The sequence below is a fragment of the Pseudopodoces humilis genome, chromosome 9 (assembly GCF_049639895.1).
Source record: "Pseudopodoces humilis isolate 2021_Gansu_Grassland_sample_001 chromosome 9, ASM4963989v1, whole genome shotgun sequence".
Classification (NCBI taxonomy): Eukaryota; Metazoa; Chordata; class Aves; order Passeriformes; family Paridae; genus Pseudopodoces; species Pseudopodoces humilis.
Window position 1 is genome coordinate 31836317 of NC_142208.1, and position 23213 is coordinate 31859529.

Sequence of the window (23213 nt, forward strand, 5' to 3'; positions counted from 1 at the left end):
ACAGGCTTTTCTTCTTATCCTCCCCAGTCCCTGCTCCAGCTTTAATTACCTAACACACTGACATATGCAGGTTTCTGGAAGACTACAATGTGTATTCTACCAAATCACAGCCATATCAAATAGTCATTAATTCTAAGCAAGGGAAGCAAAAGAGCTTCTCTGAAGGAAACAAGGAGTAAAACACTCCCACTACAATTTAATCAATTTCCATTATTTAAGAATGAAATCTAGAAGCATTGTGGGAGCGTTGTATTCTTGATGCAATCATTTTCAAATTGCAGCACTGGCTCAACAAAACATTATAATAAATAATACAGATGTAGAGTGGCTCCTCTAAAGCAATGCCTCAGGTGTGACCTTTATTTAATCCATGTACACGAAGTTTTAGTAAAACTTTTTTTTTAGTAAAGCACTACAAGCAGCTGAACCCCAAGTTTCTTAGCCATGACATCTTTTAGAAATGGGATTTTTTTTTTTTTTTTTGCTATTATTGCCAGATTTGTTTCTTAAGTGACCTGGTAAATGACATCCATTCCTTTTACAAGTCCTGAACCATGCAGGTTGTACAAGAGACAAGGGATGTTAAATTGCAGTGTCTCAACATAAACAAACTTTTCAATATCTCCAAAGAGTAGAGGAAGTAATCAAAACCTTTGGTTCAAGGTGGTGATGTGACAGCCTTTATGATGATTCAGATGACACAGGGCAGATTTTTTCAACTCACCCATCTTCTTCCATCAAACATAACATTATAACATTCTCTTTGTTTGGCCAGCACACAGACATGAAAATTCAAGTTGGCAAAGGGGACACAAACAAACACATCATCTAACAAAACAAGAGGGGTTTGTTATTTTCAGAAGACTGAATCATCATGGTCACCCATTGCATAGACCATAATCCAGATGAAATTCTTTCACAACCATCACTTTAATGAGCCTCACAATTTTTGGCTATTTGAAAAGCAGCTGAAAACACTGCAGATTTTTAGCACATTTTGAGAGGGGGAATAAAGGAAATTAAAACACTTTGCCTCCTTCCTAGATTTTGTGAACTTTTTCTCTTTCCTTATTATTAACAGATCAAAATGGTTATGTGTAAGTGTTCAGCAAACTGCTATCAATGTTCAGCACTCTGAAATTGTATCAATAGTATCTAAAAGCTTAAAGATATGCTTTAATATGCTTAAAGAGAAAAGGTACCACATTCACAAGATGTAATGCCACAAGAAAGACACTCTCAGGCACTGAGGTCTGAACAAAGGTGAAGCCACCAGGGCTTCCAAAGCAGCCAGAGTGGTTTCTGTAAATGTTCCATGGATTCTCCTGATCCTCTCCTCAAAATCTCCTCTGGCTCAAGATCTCTGCTCACCAAAGTTCTCACTGGTTTCATGGAGCAAGTCCCCAGCCTCTAACAAAAAATAAAGAGTAAAACCCAGCCAAGCCCAAGAAGACATCTTATCACTGCCTGGAGTCACTAAGCAACAGTTACAAATATGCCAACCTCAAAAAGGGAGAATTTTAGTGTATTGGAAGAGATCCTGTAAATACAAGATAGCCAGGTAACCAAAGGACAAATAATTATCTGACAGCCTTGAAAACCTCTCTTAAGCCAAGATGTAATAAATAGCACATGCAGCTAAATTGGGGGAAAAAAATAAATAACTAAGCCAAGTTAAATAGTAACCAGCATTCAAATTTAACCATATAAAGTCTACATTAAAATCCAAAATGACAATTACAAAATATTATATTACTATGAACACTGTCAAAAGCTTTGAATAACAGCACACAAAGGAAATAAGTGAAAACACACTTTACCTTGTATCTCATTTTGGGGCATGAATGAATGTAGAAACCCATATAATAAAAACAGAGATCGGGAGCTTTTACATAAAGCTGTCTAGTAAAAGCAATTTCCCTGTGAGGGGAAAGAAAAGACTAATTACATTTGAATACAATTCTTAAAGTCATTTTACCACTTCATATTGAAACATTTTACAGCTACCTGGCTCTTAATCTATATAAAGGACTAGACTTCAATAAAATAAAAATGAGGATCTTAAACTGCAAACTAATGTTTTCAAAAATCCCAAACATGATAAACTGAGAATTATTACTTAACAAACAAATCACCAAAATGCACAACACCATGTCAGGCTTAAAAATACTTTAAAAATTTTGTGTTCTGGTCTGCCAACTGCCTGATTTGAAATCTAAATAAAGATTACTAAGACACTCAGTTTAATACATTTTTTGCCAATATATGTGTACATTGGAATTCTATAGAACTCTACTGGTATTTGGGAATTCTACTGGTTAACATGTCTGAGGAAAACATCAGAGTGTTTTTTAAAAATAAGCTTCAAGGATAAGCCTCTTGTTTGTTCCATCATTTATGCTCCAGCAATTTGCATGTAAAAACATCCATCTTTATGCAACAAAATGTGTTTTTACCCATCCCATGTTTGTCAGTATGATTTTCTCATTTATTCTGAAAGAAAAATGTCAATGTATTCCAAAAAAAGTTTCTTTTCATTTTACTGGCACAAGAAAAGCGCTGTTACTACAAAGTCTCAGCCAGTGCTTCCTCTATAATGATCATTTTTGCAGCATTTCTATCTGTGCAGATAACTTCTGTAACAAATTTGATAAAAAATGGCTGCTGGTTCTTACTGTTGTCAGAGGGATAAGATGTCCCCTGCTCACTGCAGGGGAGTTGGAATAGATGATCTTTAAAAGGCCTCTTCCAACACAAGCTATTCTCTGATCCAAGATATGAGTACATTCATATAGGAAGCATCTACAAACACTGGAGGTGATTTATCCCTTAAAATTAAATTAGTATTACTCAGTATTTCTTGATATTTTTTTTTTCCCCTTTGGCAAGACTGGCCTTTCCAAACAGCTTTTTCTCGCCTTGTTCTCTACTTACATGCCTACATATTTCAAATGATCTTCAAATCCCATCCTTTCTACAACTCAGCAGCAACAATTCTCAGAGTGGCATGAAGTGGAAGTGACAGCAGTGCAGTCCAACCCCCTCAGAGTAAAATTGGCAACAGCTTTGAAGGTATCAGATTCCTTTGCAGCTTCCTAAGTCCTCCCTAACTCAATTTTTTTTTTCCCCTTTTTGAAAGAAGAACGAGGTTGGCTCCCTCCAGGACTGTTGGGAACTCATTTTTATTGCCTTAAATGCTGCAGAATTTACAAGCTGCTTTTTCACAAGTTGAGCCATTTGTGCATGGTGCAGTGAAAAAGATTTAAATTTATTATGTAGAAAAATTAAAATAATTTAAAGAATTCATAAGCATGGATTATGCCAGTCTACTATTACATAAAGTAATGTGATATGTACAAATACTAAAAAATAGTTCTTAGGAGGACTTAGGATTTTATATGTTCATCTTGCAAGAAAAAGAATTAGTCTAAGTTCAAGTATCTAACATTTGCAATGGAATAGTTCTAAAGATCTAGACCACTAAGAGAAAAAAAGATCAATTCTAAGTCATAGGAGTTCTGATGTTTTTCCATATTTGTTAATTCTGATTAATTCTACAAAATTGTCAGATCCTAATCAAAATCCAATCCAATTCCGATTAGACCTTTGAGATATTAAATTGCACGTGGTTTATTAGTTATAGCAAAGGTTTATGAATTAAGTGTGGTAAGGAGCTCCCTAAAAGTGGTGTTTGTGCTTCACAAAGTTCAAGTCATGCCATTTACCCACCCTGGAGGGTGACACTGAACAAGAGCTGAGAAGCTGCCTCTCAACAGGAGGCCCTGGAGAAAGGAGAAAGCTGGATCTCACAATTCCAGGGCTCCTTTTGCACCTGACAGAGTGCAGTGCAAATCTCCACAGGTGAAAAGATTCATGCTACAGCTTCTCAGACTCAGACTTGTAAATAGACACGTTTGGCGTGAGGCTCAAACCCAGCTGCTTCATGAGCACCTCCCTGGGACACCACATTTGTCTGTGGCCAACTTATTTCATATTAACAGAGAAGCAAAAAAAAGGTAAGAAAAAAAATAGTTATACAAGTATTTCCACTCATTTAGGGTTTGTTCTTCTTTTTTCCACTTAAAATAACAATGGAATCATAAAATTGCCTACAGAAGAAAAGCAGTAACTTGCAATTTCACATGCAGGTTTTATTCACAGTGAAAAGCAATACCCACAACTCCTACTGTTTTGCAAGGCCATGTTGGATAGTTAATTTAAGGCCTTAAAATTCATAGGATTACTCTCTCCATCAGGCTTTCTGAGAGAGATTATGAGAAAGGTAATGAGATTAACATACCTGGAAAATATACTTAGTGCTAGTACAGCAGGAGAGCACTAATTCAGAGGACACTTTTTAGGTACTCTTATTTATGATCTCAATGTGCATAAAACTATAAAAGTGATTAATTTCATCTGGTGACTGGGCTAAGAAAAAGGTCAAAGGAAAAATTATTCCTATTCAGACAAAAAAAGGGGCTTTTCCTGCTGAAACCAAGCAATATTAAACTATTTTCAGGGGCAATAAAAACGAGGCATTTTCTGTGTGTTTTTATTAACCTGTAAAAGTCTTTAGCTAACTAGAAAGATACATCCCTAGTCAAGGATGACAATTAAAAACTTACTTGGAAGGCAACCAACCCCACAACTACTTTGCTAAAGGTAGTGTTACTATAAACTAAAAATAAAACCCCAAGTTTAGAAACAAGTATCAATTTCTATGATTCGTCCAACCAGATAATGAAAACATTCTCTTACCTTAACGCAGAGTAGACTCCCAAAGATAAGAAAGAAAAGTCTGGGTCGTAGTACAGATAGACTGAGGACACACAGTAGGGCAGGATATCAATTACTCCAACAGCAATTATCTTCCCATCCAGCCAGTATTGCTGGTGGAAGGAGCCATAGCCACATTCCGGCCCACTGGGGGCATGCTCTGCCTAAGCAAGAACAAGAGAGGGATTAACTCCCTGACAGACTTCCAGTATGAAAACAATTTTAAAGAGAATTTCAACACGTAAGTAAATACTGTAAAAAATTTTGCTGGCCATCTGTATTTAGAAAAAGGGAAAAAAGCATTTGAAAGGCAGGGAAAACACTGTTAGTGGATCTTTTGGGTATAACTCACATATCACACATCCCAAACGTGAATTTGAAATAGCCTCTGCCATCAAGCACTTATGGTACTAACAGGATAAACCAACAGGATTCATCAAGTTATTAATGAATTATTACATGCTAACCTGGTGCCTCCAACACTCCCTCTCACAGCAAGGACCCTCCAGACCCTCTCTTCCACACCCCCAAGCACTGGAAGCACTTTAGCCACAGAAACTGAGCTCCTCAAAGTGGCAATTAAATTTACTTCAGAGGACCATTTCTGAAAAAACCTGAGCAGCTCATTCTTTATGTGATGTTTACTCTCTATAACTAACAAAACACCTTTTATCCAAAAACCTGAAACTGTGTGGCAACAAAATCTGTGGAACCTCTTCGTTGTCAGCCCACATCAGAGCAAATCCTGCGACAATACCAAGGGACTGGCTATTGCTGTGTGCTGTGGTTTTGGATGTGCACTCAAGTTTGACTCTGGATGAGGTAAAGCACCTCGAGCCAGAAACTGATGCTTGAAGTTAAGAAGAAAATGATCTCCCTAATTTAAACTGTATTACACAACCAACTCTGGCATTTAATTTTCTCCCACGTCAAGTTTACTTTAATCCTGAATTCCACCGTGCTCAACTTAATTATCCATCTAGTCATGTTTTTCACTGCATTGCCAGGTCTTCAGAAAGCTGCTTCTCACTCAATAAATCTGACAATATTGCCTGCTATTACCAACTGTTTTGCATTACAACAGCAGAAGGTGGGTTTAATCAAGTATTTTGATACAGTAGCCCAGACTGAAGAGATGATAGGCAGGAGAAGTTACTCTAATTGGTACCACATGTGTCAAAAGAAATCAACCACGTGAACAAAAAATCATTTCAACTGGCTTACCCAATCAGCAAGTTCCTAAAGAAAGGCCACATAACAATATCTTTGAATTTTTATATAGTTATATACCATAAAACTAAATGTGGAGCTACGAATACTCTAAAAGTGAAATGATGAAATGTTTGAGAGCTCCATCTGCAGTATGTGAGGACATTAAACTCAGATATAGCACATTAAACTGGGTTTCTCTTCCTCAAGTAAAGCCCACCTATCCAACAGTTTCATTATTGGTTTCATTCAGTATCATCAGTCAAATGAAATCACATGGTCAGTGGTAACATTTTTAAGCAGGGACACAGTCAAGTAAAAAATGTTCTCTAAGGATTTCTCAGCACAGGTTAAGTTCCCTTCCCAGAGTGCAGTCAGAGAGAGAAAAATGAAACATCTCAAAGCCATGGGGAAATGTGGTTGGTAATAGAACACAGACTTGCTTAAGTAAGTTTCAGTTTAAACAGATTTTCTTTCTTTGTTAAAAATTCATCATATAGGATTTAATGAATGTTAAAGAAGATGGTCTAAGCCACCATGGAAAAGATTTTCACTCAAAGCAAAGTCTTCTGAAGTTAAACAAATGCTGTGTCTGTGTATGACTCCAAACCTCCAAAGAGCAGCATGGATTTGGTCACTGGACCACTGCAAACTGCAGCGTTAACATCAGTTAAAACTTTTGGTAAAATACAATCTGCAGTTATTTCACTAATGCAATTACAGTGAAATGTCATGAACATAAGAGAGTCTATGTTCTGGAACAAACATAGTGAGCACAGCACTGATTTCAGGTAAAACAATCAGGGATCTCTGTTACATTAAGCAAATAACTTTTTAAAAAGAGTAAGATTTCCCTCCACCTTCAAAAATTCTCATACAATGTAATCCTTTGTAATGCTTGTCAGTATTACATTTTCTCCCATTTCTCAATGAACACTTGGCTCTTTAACTCGATTTCCTGTGCACTATCCAGGCAATTTAACCTGAAACAGGTCTAGAGAATAGGAAACATTTTCCTGAAGCAGGCTACAGCATTTCACACCCCTGACATCTCCCCTTGCACCGTGTTTGTCAAGGTAAATGTAAATGTAAATGTAAAATACACCGGTGACATCAGGGGAGCAAGCCCAACCAGAATGGGCTTATCTTCTCCACCCAAAATTATACACTAGCCCTGGAATCATTCCAGAAGGACCAAAGTATTTAAAATTAACAGTTTATAGTTCTATTTCAAAACAATGAATTATTATAATCTGATGATATTGAAAAAAATCCAGGACAAAATGGAAACTACAATTTCCTCTCCAATGTTTACAGTGTCATGCAGAGAAAAATACAATATATTCCATTACATGTTAATTCTACCTGTCTTCACATCCTGCTAGCTAATGATTCCATGAACACGTTTGATTACTTCTATTTTACAACCCATTATTAAAATTTAAATATTTAACAGAACTGATATTATATAGTGCCAATTAGTACCTCAGTGTACTAACTACTTACAACTGAACTTCAGTGATGGTGACAACACTCGAATTTCTTCAAAGGACATCGGTCAGTCTTTAATATTAACTGGTATTTTGCTTATTATAATTACCAAAAATGGGTCCTGCCTGTACAATACATGATTATTTTTCTCTGTGAGGTTTCATGAAGTTTCTTATTTTCTACTTTTCCATTTTACACTCTGCTGTGCATGGAGGGAAGAGGAAGATATTAAATTTATGCTATCAAAGAAAGAAAAAAAAAAAAAGCCAGGAAACCCTTGACTTCTCTACTCCAGTGGAAATTATTTGCCAAATAAGCAAAGTGATTAATTCCAGCAGTTCCTTTCCCAATGGCACACACACAAATCTGCCATATGGTAGATTTCTATGTCTTGGTTAGCAACACATTTCCTTTCCAGATCTCTGTCCTACTTTCATTAGGGATTAGTAGGACACTCTTAACAGATCCACATTCTGTGCCTGACTGGAAAATCTAGAGTTTGAGCTGGTTCAAATGTGAGTCAAGTACCACCTTCTAAGAAGGTGATCCTGAGAATTACAGGCTTGCAATGGTCTCACTTACTAGATCTCCTGAAAATTAAAGCCTATCAATAAAAACAATGTGAAGCAGAGGCTGATGTGCTTTTTGAAGAGCAAAGATCAATATTCACAAACATCTTTCACTTCTTTAGAATCAAAGCATCTCAGCATGGTTCATAGGAGAACAAATGATCATTTGCATAACAGAAAACAGATCACTTTCCATCCTGCTGGATTCTCCAGACTGGCACATGAATCAGTGAAGGCTGAACGATGCTGCAGCAAACTAGGATGATGATTTTTAAGTATTCAGGATGGTTGAAAAAAAACCTGAAAGTAAATAGCTCCAGAAACATCCCATAATTCTGAGTGATCCAGAAGGCAGATACCAAATGTTCATAAACCCATGGAGCATAAACACAGGCTGGAAAACATAGTGCTGTAGGCACACCCAAAACAATGGGCATAAATCACCAGCTCTTTCAAAGAGATTATTTTAACAAGAGTTTTATAAAATTGTCAGTTCAGTGCTTAACATCAGTCAAGATGAAAAAAAAAGTCTAAGCAGCAATTAGAGAATAATTTGAGAACAAAACAAAGTTATCCCTTGACTGCATAACAGCATGGCCCATCTGGGTGCTGAGGCTCCTTCCAGCTGCTGTCTCAGGACAGGATGGAGCAGCTCTGGCAGGACAAACACTGAGATGACCATCAGCGATGCTGACACAACTGGCCCATGACATCCCGCTCACTCACTGAGCACCAAAAATAAGGAATCACCCTGAACAGTTTGGATTTCCCTTGGGACTTTCTTCCAGGAATTCTCCCACCCTGGCAAGAGCAGGCTCCCAGCCTGCAGTGCTCTGGCTGAGTCCTGCAGGCTGTTCCCCTCTGCTGAACCATTACCACCATTCCATATCTACCTGTGGTAAAATGAAAAATGGTTAAATGCAGCCTCTAAAATGAAAGGATGAATAAGAAACCACCTCAAACAATTCACTTTACATTATGCTGCTTACTGCTAGAAAACTGCCTAGTTTTCTGCTACTTCATACTGTATCCTTTCTTTAAAGCATTCATTTTTTCTGCCAGAACCCACAGCCAAAACAGAAACTAAACTGAATAATAAAAAGAGGAAATAAAAAAGACAGGAAGAGTTTGGGTGTTCATACTATTTGCAGCTAATGATAACATTAAAAACTCCAGAAATTACAAATTGAAAACCTGTAAGGTTTAAATTTTGTTTTAAATTATTTTTGTTCAAAAGAGTAAACAGACTACACACTGCTAGATTTGCTTGTGGCAACTGTTTCAGAATAAAGAATTTCAAGAATCCCTTGGCCTCTGATATATAACCCCTTTTATTTAACTTCATCTAATTGAAGACATCTGTAGTGGTGCCACACAAAATTTAATCCAAGCTTCAAAATGTCAATAAAAAGTGTCTGTAAGAAACAATATGGGTATAAACCTAGCAGGGTAGTGTGCATCAACATCTACACAGCCATACAAAATTAAGAATATAATGGCAGTCTGCTGCACGAGTTGACGAGGTGATAAAAGCCCTTTTCCTATAAAGTCTAATGAGCTCTATTACTCTTCAGCTTTCAGGAATGCAAAGGCCAGTGGACTCAACAGAGAAAAGCAACAAACTCTCCACACATGGATTCACTCAAACTGCCACATATCAAATTACCAGTGTAATTACTATAACCTGACAATTTCATTACAGTCACGTCGTCCTGAACCCTTTAGGACTAAAAAGAAAGACACTGCAAGGAATCCATGGCAGTTTGCTCACTTGAAATGAAGGAACAGCATCTCTCCTCAACTTTTACCTCAGATTGTAGTCAAATACAAGTTTAGCAAATTATTTAGGAATACAGTCTTTTCACAGAATTGAATCAAAACCCACAAAAGACAGGGCCTTTTGTGCTTCTATTTTTTAATGCAGTGCTATGAAGTTCAGTGGTAGCTTATTACCCAGCAAAGGAGTCCTCAGGCTCCTTTAGAAACACAGCAGAATCTTCTTCACCAGTTGGTGGAGACGGGAATTCTGTGCCAGCCACCTCCACCACCTCTAACAATGGCTGGCTGTCTACAGAGAGCATAGAGGACACTGATACATTCATTAAACAAAATAAATTCAATACATTCATTTCAAAACTCCCACCCTGAATGAGCACATACCTCCAGAGGGGAATCACAGAGGAATCGTGTGAACTGCATCGAGGTGGAGTGAGCAGTAACACGTGCCCAAGAAAACAGCCCAAATATGCAAAGCAGAAAAAGAAAGAAAACTATCAGCAATGTGTTAGGATACATTCATAGTCAAATACACTCTTTCAAATCCATATCTTTGAAAAGCAACATCAGACTTTGCTTATGGAAATTTCATTTAAACCCTTAAACTCTCACATTTGGTTTAGAAGTACAAACAGACACAATAATTAACTATGCAAAGTATTTTCTAAAAAACAGAAGATGGTTTTTAAAAAGGTGATGTGAGAGAATTATCACCCTGTAACAGAGGTCTGTTTCTGTACCCTTTATTTTAAATTACACATTACCCTCCTCTGTGACTCCCTGCAACAGGGAGTCTTTCCCAACTCTTCCACTGGTAACCCCCCTACCACCAAAGCAATGGGTTTGGGGCCCTCATACATCTTAACAGAAATTAATTAATTTATATTCAAAATTAAAAGCAAGCTCATTTTAAGTTTTAAGAAGAGGAAAGAAAAAGAAAAGAAAGAAAATCAACCTCCTGAAAGTGCAACCATTTCAAACCTGAATTTTTGACTTAATACAAACTGATGTGCTGCCAAGAATAACCCAAAAAGGCAATGTTTAATGATCTGGAGCTTATCCAAGATTCTTAGAGAAATAAAATACAATACTTGTTTACTCACTATCATTTACTTATTTGATACAAATACTTCCTTATCGTTGGAGTCCACATTAAACACATTGCAGAGTTCTGATTTGTATTTAACCCCAAATATTCCCTTGTTAAACAACTACTTTAATACACAGTTTAATTCCCCCCTCTCGTAATGGCTGGGTGATTTAGTAAGACAGCAATTCCCACACTACAAAGTAATAGTAAATAAGAAATTTTAATTAAAGGTTAGATAAAAAGAATACATATAGACACCTACAAAAACCTGACTGTTGGCAAGATTTTGTTGTCAAGAATTCCATTAAATTCTGAGATCAATTAAAGGGGAATACAAAAATCTGGGGTGATTGCTCATCAGCCATCTCATTTTTCCCAGGGAAGAGGAAGAGAGGAAGGCAAACAGCAACAGAAAGTGCCAACAGTATCAGCTGCTGCCTCATCTTGCTCTTCTTGTCCTGCTGATCTATGGATTGATGGGAAACCTTTGGACACAGACTTTATGGAAGAACACTGAATTTCTAAATTGTGATGGTGAAGGCAAGGGATTGTGCATTTCCTATTATTTACCATTTCAGATGTAGTCACTATCACTTTAAATTACTCAGAGTTTGGAAGAACAAATGACTGTGGTATCTTAAATTAATTGTAGAATTATTTTGGTCTGGTGGATAAGGAAAATAACACAAATAATATTTAAAGAAAAAGAAAGGTAATTAAGATTTTGATTTATTGAGTTATTTTCCTGAAATAAAAATACAGAGTTACAAATTCCTACACTATGAGTGCCTCTGTCCCTACAGCCAGTGGTTTTAGAAAGTGCAGGTTTCAGAAAAAATAAACCATGTGTTATTAATTTTCATGTCAGAAGACCCCCAATTGTTCTTAATCTGTAATTTTAGCTATATGGTGCAAACTAAACCCTATGGTGAGAAACCTGAGCCCACGACACTTTTCAAATAGTTTTATCAATTCTCCAGGCCCTGCTGCCCAATCCCTTGGCTCTGAGGGTGAAGGGGGACTTTTCAAGTGTACCTAAGCATATCTTCTGCTGTTCCAGCTGCTAGGAAAAAAAAAAAATCTTAACTGCACCTGAATTTGTATCACAATCTTAAGGGAAAAAAAAACCAAAACACTGCTAGTCTTGTTATAAATTATTTCACTATTAATAATACCCAATAAAGTTGAGGGGTTAGATAATTTTCTTAAACTAGTCTATCCATTTATGTAAAAAGAAGAAACCACTAGATTAAATTTCTAAATTAACAAACTCATCTAACACTGCAAGATTGTTATGAACACAATTAAAAATTATTCAATAAACCATGAAAGAAATACAGCCAAAAGATGATGTTGCATGTTAAATAACTCAGTATGGCACACATACACAATTCAAATTCCTTACACAACACCACGCTTTTCTAATTTTAATTTCCAACTGATTTACATAAACTTTTAAAAGCTAGATAATATATAAAAAATTCATGACATTTTTACTTTGGTGTAAACTAATTACAGCTGCCAGAAAGAATCATCTCAACAACAGGGAGTAAGTTGAAACATAATTAATAAACCTAAGAGAAGAAACACATCACTGAGAATGAAATCAAAGAGAGAAAAAAGGCAGAAAAATAAAAGGCAGGCTGGGTCCAACCCAAAGCTTCTTGCTGGAGCAAGAGCACGTGCACAGCTTTAAAAAGAGGTAAAAAACCAGACTGTTAACACTGCTCCCTTTTACACAGGGGGAAGAGATTCAGCTGCTGAACTGGAATGGCTTTCACCTGGCAGCTCAGGGCTTTCTGGAAGGGAAGGTTCCTGATGCCACAGGAGGACACCAAGTCCTTCTCAGGAAACCTTCCAGGTGCCACCAGCAGGAACTGCACAATTATCTGAGCTAGCCCATGAAAAGGCACCACAAAAAGCATTCATTTATCATTTCCCCTTTGACAGTATTAAGAGTTTGTTCTCATTAACAATTCTCTGTCAAGGGAAGCTGAGCACTTGTCCTTTTCCCTGGGCTACAGAGGGGTGAGAAATGTATATGGGATTTGAGCCATCCTTTTTGTTTTTTAAAATCCAATCCTTGAATAGGATTAAAATAAACCAAGGAGTTTGGTCATGAGGTTTTTTGTTTTATTTTTCATAGAGGTCCAAGGCTCATATTAAAATGGAAAATAATGATGACAAATCATAAAACCTGCAAATCCAGTGTGTCACCTCTCTGCTGTCATATATGAATTGAAATAATCTTCCTTATCCAAAACAGATAAGAATCAATATTAATATGTACAGTGAAAATGTAAAAATGAGCCTGACTTTTAGTAAGGTGAGGAGATACTGCTAACAACCCCTCCCAAGAAAAATGAACAAAATTCTTTAAGTTTCTGTAGAAATCAGGAAAAGGAGACAAAATTGGTATTTTTACAGGAAAAAATGGTGCCAACCTGCCTTGAACTGGGCAATAAACTAGAGTTCAGCAGAGGAATCAAAGACTTATCCCGGGGGGGGCTCTATTTAGCATTTTCAACAACTGCTTACAAAAATACAGGAATGCTAAAACAATTGAGTTTCAGAGATATCCACAGATCTGAAGGTGAAGGAAGAGCCTTCAAAACACAGCAAGAAGGATTTAAAGTTTACAAAGGAAAGAGGGATTTAAAGTTTAAATGCATGTCTCAAATGTAGTTTCCAGTGCAAGAATGGGACTAATGAAATAATTGCTGATACATTTCAGTTCCAATTTGAATTCCTTTATGGAGTGACAAAAGTCACTGTGGCTTGCTTGCTCAGAAGAAACTTCTCAATATGCTGGAGGTTTATCAGTCTTACAGTAAAGATTATTTAATTTTATATGGATTTACACAGACAATGCATGTGTGTATAAACTGAGATGCAAAAAGAATCTGAACTAAAATTATATGACTGTAGACAAGTCACTTAATTGTCTGCATACCTAATTTTTTGGGGTCTTACAGGCATTTTATGATAAAATCCATGAATCCACAGCACTGCAGTCACAAGGGCCACAAAAAAGGCATTAGGCTGATACAGAAACATTCCTTCTAAGTCTTTGAGTCAGAGCTACCAGGATGTGAAATCCAAGTTCCACTGCAGTGAGATGCTCTGCCATGGCTTCCAGGAGCTGTATAAAAATGTATAGAAGGCTAAAAATAACCACAAAGGCTATTGATTTTTAAGCATTCTCTCACAGGAATATAAGGAGGAAACTTGGAGGGACCTTAAAGTTTGCAACTGGCTGCTGATACCAGTTTGGAACTGATCAGAACGTGCTCCTTGGCATTTCCCAGACTACTCACTCAGTTTTCTCTATTAGTTCAAGTGGATTCCTGGGAAGCAATTAAAAAAATAAAGGGGAGGTGAAAGAAAAACCCCACTCTACGCATTTCAGTAATTTTTTGCACCTTTTCAAACAGTGTATCTTTTGTGTGTCCTGAAATTCTTTTCTTCCAAGACAAATATTTAGCTAAGCACAAAGCAAAGAGAGGGTCCAGCTACTTTCACAGAGGGAACAGACAGATACTGTTTTTCTACAAGTTTGTCATTATGAAACCCTTGTGAAAAGTTAAATAAAACGTTTGCTTCAGGAGGTCTAAACATCAGTAAAACGTTCACTCTTGCTCTCTCTGGAAACTACTGTAGAATTTTTATGATCTTTTATGGAAATGTTTTCTAGCTTGTGTAGCTGCCACATAGCTTGTTTCAGTTACACTTCAGCTGTGTTTCTTAAAGACAAAGATTGCTGTAAATAGACTTGAGGATTCTGACACTGGGGTCAGAGATGTGATGCCTCTGATGAGATGATACTTCATTAAAAACTGCTAAAGACACCCTCTATTCTATCCAAATCACACCTTGATTATTTCATTGGATCAAAAATTTCCTTCTTGGCATGAAAAGGCCAAAAAATGTATTTGTTTCACCTAAGATCTTTGATCCAGACCTCCACAGTTCCACATCTGTATCTATCATTCCATCTGCTTCATCTAAAACACAAGAGATTCAGGTGGCAAAAAGTTCTGAACTATCTGTCTCCAGGTACACCAAAAACCATCCTGAAGCTGGATAGAGTTGGATCACAGCATCTTCCAGGTGATTTGTATTCTGCAAGGCCCTCCCTGCATTTCTTACCCACAAACAGGGATCTTTTTCTACTGAGCAAGAGTTAAAATATTTGCAGGTAAGGACTGCTCTTAGCAAAGCACAGAAAAGCCATTACACACCTTCCATAAATCCAATGGAAATGGATCATCCAAAGAGTCAAACCTTGGGATTATACAAGACACAAGTTCATTCTTCTTAAGTCTCAGAGTATCCTTCCCTATATTAATCTACACATTTTCTCCCAGAAATATAACCAAAGGCTATTAAAAGTTCCTTGATTTTAAAAACAGACTCCAAATCCATATTTATCTATTTCTCTGTGCATGAATTATTACAACAAAGCTGTATCAGCATTTATTATTTTTCTTATGCAAAGTGGAAAAAAAAAGGTGAACAAATCCTCAGCCACATGATTTGTTTGCATGATTATTTTACTGTTCATATGCTGCTCAGCTCCATAATTTATGCTCCAACTGATCTTTCACTGTTTCTACAGGGAACCAAGGTTTTTTCAATATAAAAATACTCAGCCTACTCTCATCTCTCTGTTCATTAGAGGTCTCCATGTCTCACTTTTTCAAAGATTTTCTAAGATTTTAATTTCTTTTCCTTATAGGTTGACCCATTTCACAAAATAAATATAACCACCACTAAGCCAGGAAATAACCTAAACAAATAAATGCTTGCAATTAATTACATCTGTGGGGGTTTTGTATGTTACAGACACAGTTCCTCAAGCTAATCATGATTGCATCTTCCACTACTTTAGAAACAACTCAACAAACAAGAAAACAACAAAACAAAAAAAGCCACTGAAGAACAGCTCTGTTATACTGGGAATGGGATATGGTGACCATCATTTTGGACCTGACATAAAGATCCACATAAAGCATTTTCATAAAGGGGCAGAAGAAATGCAAAGAATGGGACAAACATTAATCCAGATTGTTTCAGTAGCTTCCAAAAATGAGCAGCTCAGGAACCTGGCTATTTCAAGAGCACCCTTGGATAAACTTCTCCAGTAGGCAGGGATACAAGTATCTTCCTATTTTCCACTACTTTACCTTACCTTCTTTATAGTTATTTATAATTGAACTTCACAATCTGTTCAGGTTCTCCCTAATCTCATTTTCTCCAACAACTATAATAAGAATACATATATTCCTCAAACAGATGCCCATGCATTTACACAGTGGCTTAATAAAGTTTTATACTCCCACAGAGAAGAACTGAAAAAATCAATTCTTCCTCAGCACTATTTAAGAGCAAGTATTCTAAAGATGCTTTCAATAAGAAAATTGTCTGCTGTTTTTCCTCAGGAAAATTCCATACAATACAAACATGCTGCCATAAACATCCAGAATCGACTCCACTCCAAAGCACAGAGACAACCAGGTCAGTTTTGAACTGAATTCCTGCAGCAAGTGATCAAAAGTTCTTCAGAGGAGTGAGAGGATTTCAGGGTAAATTCAACTTCTACCAGACAAATTAAGAAAAAAATGCCATCATGAATATTTTAAGACTATGCAGAACATAGTTGTGGTTTTTATGCCAAGATAAAGATCGATTTGATTTTTTTTCTCTTGCAAGCTAAATTGGTTTTAATTCCAGGAGCAAGGAAATACTTCAAACTGTTCCTAGAATATTAACATATTTGGCAGAGAGACAATATATTTCTACCTTACCTAATTCTCTCCCTGCCAGTGAAAGAGAAACAGAAGATTGTGGTGATGCTTCCATAGGAAGAAAAGTTTCATCACAAGTCTGGAACTTGGAAAAAGTTGATTTCATAATGAAGTTTCCACTTTGGTTTTTATTAGAACAAACAGAAGTCAGTGCCTCACTCAGGAATCAGTACTGCATCACCAAAATGCGCTGCAGGATTCTCCCCAGAAAAATCTCCAATTATTTTAATGAACACACTGTAATTAGTGCTGCCCAATCTTCAGCAGGGAAGCAGAAGAAGGAAAGGAGGAAAAGGCAAAATTTTAAATTTAAATTTAAAAGACTCAATTTAAATTTAAATTTAATTTTAAAAAGACTCAGCATCATGAAGGGCACCGAAACAGCAGTTATCACTGGTCTCAAACTGGCATTAACCAGAAAGTGCCCAGAAGTTCAATTCCACAACTCTCTGCCCTGAAAATCCTCTGCTCTCCCTTCCCACTTCAAGTCCTGATGGAAAGCTGTATTTACATTACTGAGGTGCAAAAAGGCCTTCTCCACACCCACTGAACAATAATCAGCTTCACTGTCCATGTATTTCTTATTACTATTGTGAACATTTTTATAGTTTTTCCCATTAGTGTTATTCTCAAATAACCACCAAAATTCTAAATTGAATTAGAAGAGTCTTAGAATTGCCTTTTAATGTAATAAAGTAAATATTAAACTAGCCTAGCAACAGATACTATACTGTAATGCCAACAATCTAAGAATATACTCCCAAAATAAGTTGTTAATATGTCCCATAACAATCTTCGTTGGAGTCTGAATTTAAATATAGGCAGGTTTCTAAAAATGAAGTGTTCACCCAAATATAAAACTAAATAATATAAATAATACTAATAAATAAATAAATAAATCTGGATAATATAAAACTAAGAACTCTTCCTAAACTAAAAACTTTCCAAACACAAAAGTGGGAAGGACTCTCCCTGAAAAAAACTTCAACAACCTCACAGAGTAGTTTGCATGAATTAAAAGTGAAACAATCCTGGATATTTGCCAGTTTAAAGTGTAGAGCAGACTCCTTACTACCCCGAAAAAAAGTCCTCTGTATAGGATAGAATTTTATTCTCTTTGCCTAAAAAACTCCCTGGTTCCATAATGTCTGTATGATATATTAAAAAGTCTGAAAAAGAGGAAGCAGAAAAAGCTTGGAGGTCTCACAAGTAGCATTTTCCACCCTTCCTCTCAATAACTTGGATCAGTTTTATCCAACTTGGTACCTTAAAAGGGACTCAGATAACTCTCTTCCCACCCAAATTTTTGTGTAAAACATTCTCCAGTTTACTTCCTGCAGAGATCAAATACAAAATGTCAATTGAAGTAAGAGTGTTAGTTCCTAATTGCGAATAAAAAAACCCTTCTTGGCCAGGCAGTCTCATGGACACAAAATATGATTTACCAAGGCTGAAAAAGAACCTAAATTCAAACCCATCAGCATCAGACCAAGTTTTTAAATTCAGTAGATGCTTCAGAGAAGGTTTTTTGTTTCCCTTGGAATTATCTAAGCCTGCACAAATGTGAGGCCAAAGAGAGGAGATAAATGCAAAGTAGGGAAAGCCCTATGATAAGTAATAAGGAAAAAGAGGATAAAAATCTGTTCCACTATTAGCAGTGAACAGGAATCCATCTCCTTCCTATCCAACAGCAATTCCCAGGACAGCCTTTAGACCTTCAGGTGGTGGAAACCTGACTGTCCCTAACACATCTTTCTAGGCTGAACTACTTCCATCAAAGCAGAAAAATCAAGTCTCAAATCTGCTCAGGTAATGCTTGGTACAAATCTAGTAAATAGCTCAGTCTCTCTTGGCATGCCTCCAATTTTTACATTATTATAATTAAACCCACTTATTGCAGCAATTATAAAGAGGGTAGAGACTACTACTTACTGTTATGAGACCTATTATTTTACTAAACAAAGTGAAATGGATTTTATGGCTTTCCAGAGCAGCATTACAGACATCTCACAAATTAAAAAAAAAAAAAAAGCTCTCCTTACACTCTTTTGAACTAAAGCCAAAAATTATGATGTGGTTTTACAACTCTACCTGGAAAACAGCCCCAGTTTACAAGGTTTTGCTTTGCAGGTAGTTCACTCTCAGGAACAGAAAATCCTGACCAATAATAAAGCTGCACATCTGCAGTAGAAATGACAGATCTGAGGTAGCATTTTCACTAACTTTACCAATGAGGAGGTTGTGCCACCTGCCAGAGAAATTAAGAACTGCTCCTTGTTCAGAACCCCACAAATATTTTTAATTATTTTTAATTTATTAGATTAAGATTATGCTCTGTAAGCACCCTTTTAAGAGCAGGATTTATCCATATGCAACATATTCTCATCAAACCTCAGAAGACCAGCTGGTGAGATATTTTTGCACTATTCCTACTGTAAAGGTGAGTTCCAGTTGAGCAGCGTGCTTAGCATTGGAATGAGAATAAAATTGAGACTTTTAAAACCTTCACCTATTAAATTAAGTGAGAACACAAAAAATTAGGGAGATAAAAAAGGTACTAAAGAACTTTAAGGCAAAGATGATTTTGCCATCAAAAAACCTCAGAAATGGCAATTTCAATAATTTAATATTTAGACAGCATTTCCCACCATTTAGTTGTGCATTTGAAGAAGGTGTTTTCAGAAAGGTGCATGCAGTGAACTGTACCTCATTCTCCCCACAGTCAGAAGGTGTGTCCTTGTGCACAGACATCTGATACTTGGCAAATAAAGTGGCAGATTGGTTGAAGGATGATTTGAACTGGGGGTCCTCAAAGGAGACAGGTACTAACCTCACCTTCAGAGCAAGGGAAATACAAGCATTCTGTTTTGAGTGCATATCATCAGATCATCTGCTACTGAAGGTCAGGCTAGTGAAAGATCTCCTAGCCACTTCAAAGCCTCTGAAATCAGTTTTCTACCTTCAACACAATAATAAGACAGCTTCCTATTTTTGCTCATATCTAACAAACCAACTGCAAATTTTAGTTGTATTGCAGAGTCTCAAGGACTTGTTAAAATGTTTTCTTTTTAACAGCACATCGCTCACTGACTGCCCTGGTTCAACAATTACTTGTTCTTCCTACATATACTGTTTCTCCAGGCTCATGATATTTTTTTCCTTATAGAATAGAGGTGTAACACATCTGCCAGTTCACTCTTACACTCCACCTATTCACTGCAGGCAGCAGCAACAACGTGTAAATTCAGGTGGAGTGCATAGATCACTTTTTAAAGGCTTCAATTGAAACTGAAGAGAATGATTTCACTCTGGTGAACCTTAAACCAACAATTTGTGTGTGTGATAAACTTCTGCTCACATCTTGGCCCTGATCATTGTATCCTTCTGATGGAAATATTCAAACCAAAGCCAAGGAGGTCAGCTATCAGGCTGAGTGTCCAGGTGGATTTAGTTTTTATAAGATTTGTATTTTTAAGGCCCATCTCTACCTCCAAGAGCCTCACCCTCTCCATTTCTTACCCAACAGCATCCATAACTTTTCTGCCTGCAACTACAGTTTGTGGCATTCACAAAGAGGTACCAAGAGTTTGCACTTTCAGGATGTTGATTTTATTGGATCCAGTATTTTACAAGCTCCTGAATACATAATGGATATAAAATCCATATTTGTTTCTCCTAAAAACAGGACACGTGAAATGGAGAGGAAGCTTTGCATAAAATTAAATTTGGCCTTCTGACCTGACTTATGGTTGGTTTATCAGGTGGGTCCTTGTGAATAACCATCTGGTAACGTTTATAGACCTGGTAAGACTCCTGAAATGTGGCTTTGAACTGTGAACTTGGTGGAGATGATCTCACCACCCTCACCTTCAGAAGAAGTTAAACACATTTATAATTAAAATATCATGCAATAACTATACATTTATACATAACAGAAACATCACAACAGAGAGGAATTTCACCCTCCTGCACAAGGGCCATCACAAATTAATTACTATTAGTCAATAGTCTTCTAATTCTCCAGCTCACTTTACATTGCTGAAGACTTTCATATTTACAGTGAATAACACAGGAGGTTTTCAAACTTCAAATGAACTGAAATGCTTAAAGAAGAACCACACAATTTTCAGGAAATAATATCAACAAATGGTATGCAGATCCTAATTTTAAAGAGGTTTTCTGTGCTACTTAAAATATTGTCTCATAGTGTCATCCTGTTTGGAAGACTTAAATCTCTGCTCTTCATCCAAAAATCATATTTCTATGGCAATAATCCCAAGGGGATTTCCAGGTATTTTTGAAACTGAAAGAAGAAAATGAAGCAGTGTTTCCATACTCAATTCACCATTAAATACACAAAAATAATTTTAAAAAAAATCTATAAATTAAACATTCTCCTTAGTAAAAATGATTGCTGTCTAAGCAAAAGAATGCTACTACATAGGCAGCAGTGCATGTTCTTTCAAAAATATTTAAGGTCATATTAATTTCAAAAAATTATGTAATATTCAGAATGGTTCTATTTTCACAAGGAGCAAAATTTTTTAAAATCCTTTTAATTCTCCTTGTATCTTCTAATTGAAGATGCTCAGACAAAGTCATCCTGCTTCTGTTAAACAACTCCTCAGGAAATGTTAAGGAGTTAGGGAGATGGATCAATTTCATGGCTTCTAGTCAACAAATATTTTCATTTCCAGTACCATCACTGAAAATGATTGGGAAAATATTCAGTTAATTTTCCAGCTTATGGAAAAAATAACAAGAAAAATGGTTTTATGATTAACAAACGTTAGAAAGTCCAAAAGTCTTCCAGATTACTGTCTCTAGTAGATGTAGTGGCAACTAGTATATTAAGCAAACTTTTTTACTCTCATTTTTACAGCTTTCAGACATCAGCACAAACCAACGATGAGTATAAAGAGCAACTATCTTGTTATCTGATTAATTTCATGAAGTTACTGCTTCCTTGTCAAGTTTCATTAGCTTAGATCATTTAAGTATTTACATACAACAGACCTAAAGACTGAATTTCTCTCATTATTTAACACTTGGTTAATTCAAAGTTTTTCATTTTCAAGTCACACTGTATGAAATTAATTTGCAAGTTATTTTAGTAACTGAACTGAACTCTGCTATGACTGATTGCAGTGCAAGGGTACCCTCCTGTGGTTAAAAAGAGTGCAGCTGCACCATAGGTGTGTAATTTATATAAATACATATATATATATAGATATATACACCCTTACAGTGCATATCTATATATAAATATACATCATTCAGTACCACAATATATTTCAAGATTTAAGGCACACAACTACTCCATAAAGCCATAAATACAGACCTAAGTTTTTCAAAAACTCCTTAACTAAACATCTGCCTCCAACAACAGTGAACAAGACATTACCTCTAATTTGTGTTGTGCATCATCAGGTAGAGGGACAAAAATAAAGTCTTCAATGTTTTTAGGCTGGTTTGTTTTAGATTTAGAGTTTTGCAAGAGGAAAGCTTGATCTCCTTGAAGTTGAGAGCCTTCTACTGTGCCCATCTGGTTCTGCAGGAGCTTCTGCAGTTTTCTCTCTTTCCTTATGTCCTTTGCTTTCCGACACAGGGGCTTGCTCAGGTCAGCCCCTTTCCCTACAAGGGCACAGGCAAAGAGTTAAACACCACATCTGACAACAAATGAGCAGCTCTTACCTCACCTCTGGAAAGAAATGACCAAAATCATCATTTACTGCAGACTGTGGTGTGAACTCAACATGACCTTTCACATTTACAACCACCAACAGCTGATGCCACGCTAATGCAGCGATTCTTCCACAGCTATTTACTGCAGCACTCTAATCTGGAATCACCTTGACCATTTCACCCCAAAACCAAGGGTATATTGAAAAAACTTGAAATACTGAAGGACAAAAATACAACACAAAATCACAGATATTTGTTCTGCATTTAAAGCCCACGTGGCTACACCACAGACTCCTGTAAAGACACACACCCCAGAATAAAGCATTGATTTGTTCTCACCTGGAATCCATAGGCAGGATGTAGAAATGCTGCCAATGCTACTATGGTTGTGTAATGGAAGAGTAAAAGGCCACAAAAGTTTGCATCTGCTTAAAATTACTTTCAGATTGTCTGTTTTAATTAATAAATTCACTTTTTGCGGTTTATTTTTAACAAATCAGTCACTTATAGAATTTTATTTGTGCAATGGTGTTTGTGAAAAAGTCAAACCTATGCACTATTTCTCATCTTGATCCATTTGTTTCTTACTAGAACAAGAACTGCAAGTTCTAAACCAACACAAATCCAAAGACATGAGGGAATTACAGACACTATGTGACCTGTCCTCAGGCAAACAAGTCAGAGGAAGAGTTTATTTAAAACTCTCGTGATATATTTGAAGAATGAGTACTTCATCTGTATCGGGATCTGTTTTGTGTCTCAAATCTTCTGTAAGCTGTAAATTAGCAAGAAAAACTTCTTAAAGCAGTG

General features: G+C 36.5%; 1 protein-coding gene across 5 annotated transcripts in view; it reads right to left on the reverse strand.

Annotated features, from left to right (window-relative positions):
- The window catches only part of ATE1 (arginyltransferase 1), a 68349-nt gene that overhangs the window by 40107 nt on the left and 5029 nt on the right, over positions 1-23213 (reverse strand). For 2 of the 5 annotated variants that reach the window (XM_014250434.2, XM_014250432.2), the window contains exons 6-10: positions 22123-22352; positions 19425-19553; positions 10206-10238; positions 4759-4940; positions 1821-1920 (exon numbers count right to left, since the gene is read on the reverse strand). In XM_014250434.2, coding sequence (XP_014105909.2) covers positions 1821-1920; positions 4759-4940; positions 10206-10238; positions 19425-19553; positions 22123-22352 — 674 coding nt within the window. Of the gene's footprint in view, positions 1-1820; positions 1921-4758; positions 4941-10205; positions 10239-19424; positions 19554-20456; positions 20586-22122; positions 22353-23213 lie in introns of all 5 variants that reach the window. The other 3 variants (XM_014250433.2, XM_014250431.2, XM_088059543.1) reach the window with 2 other exon arrangements.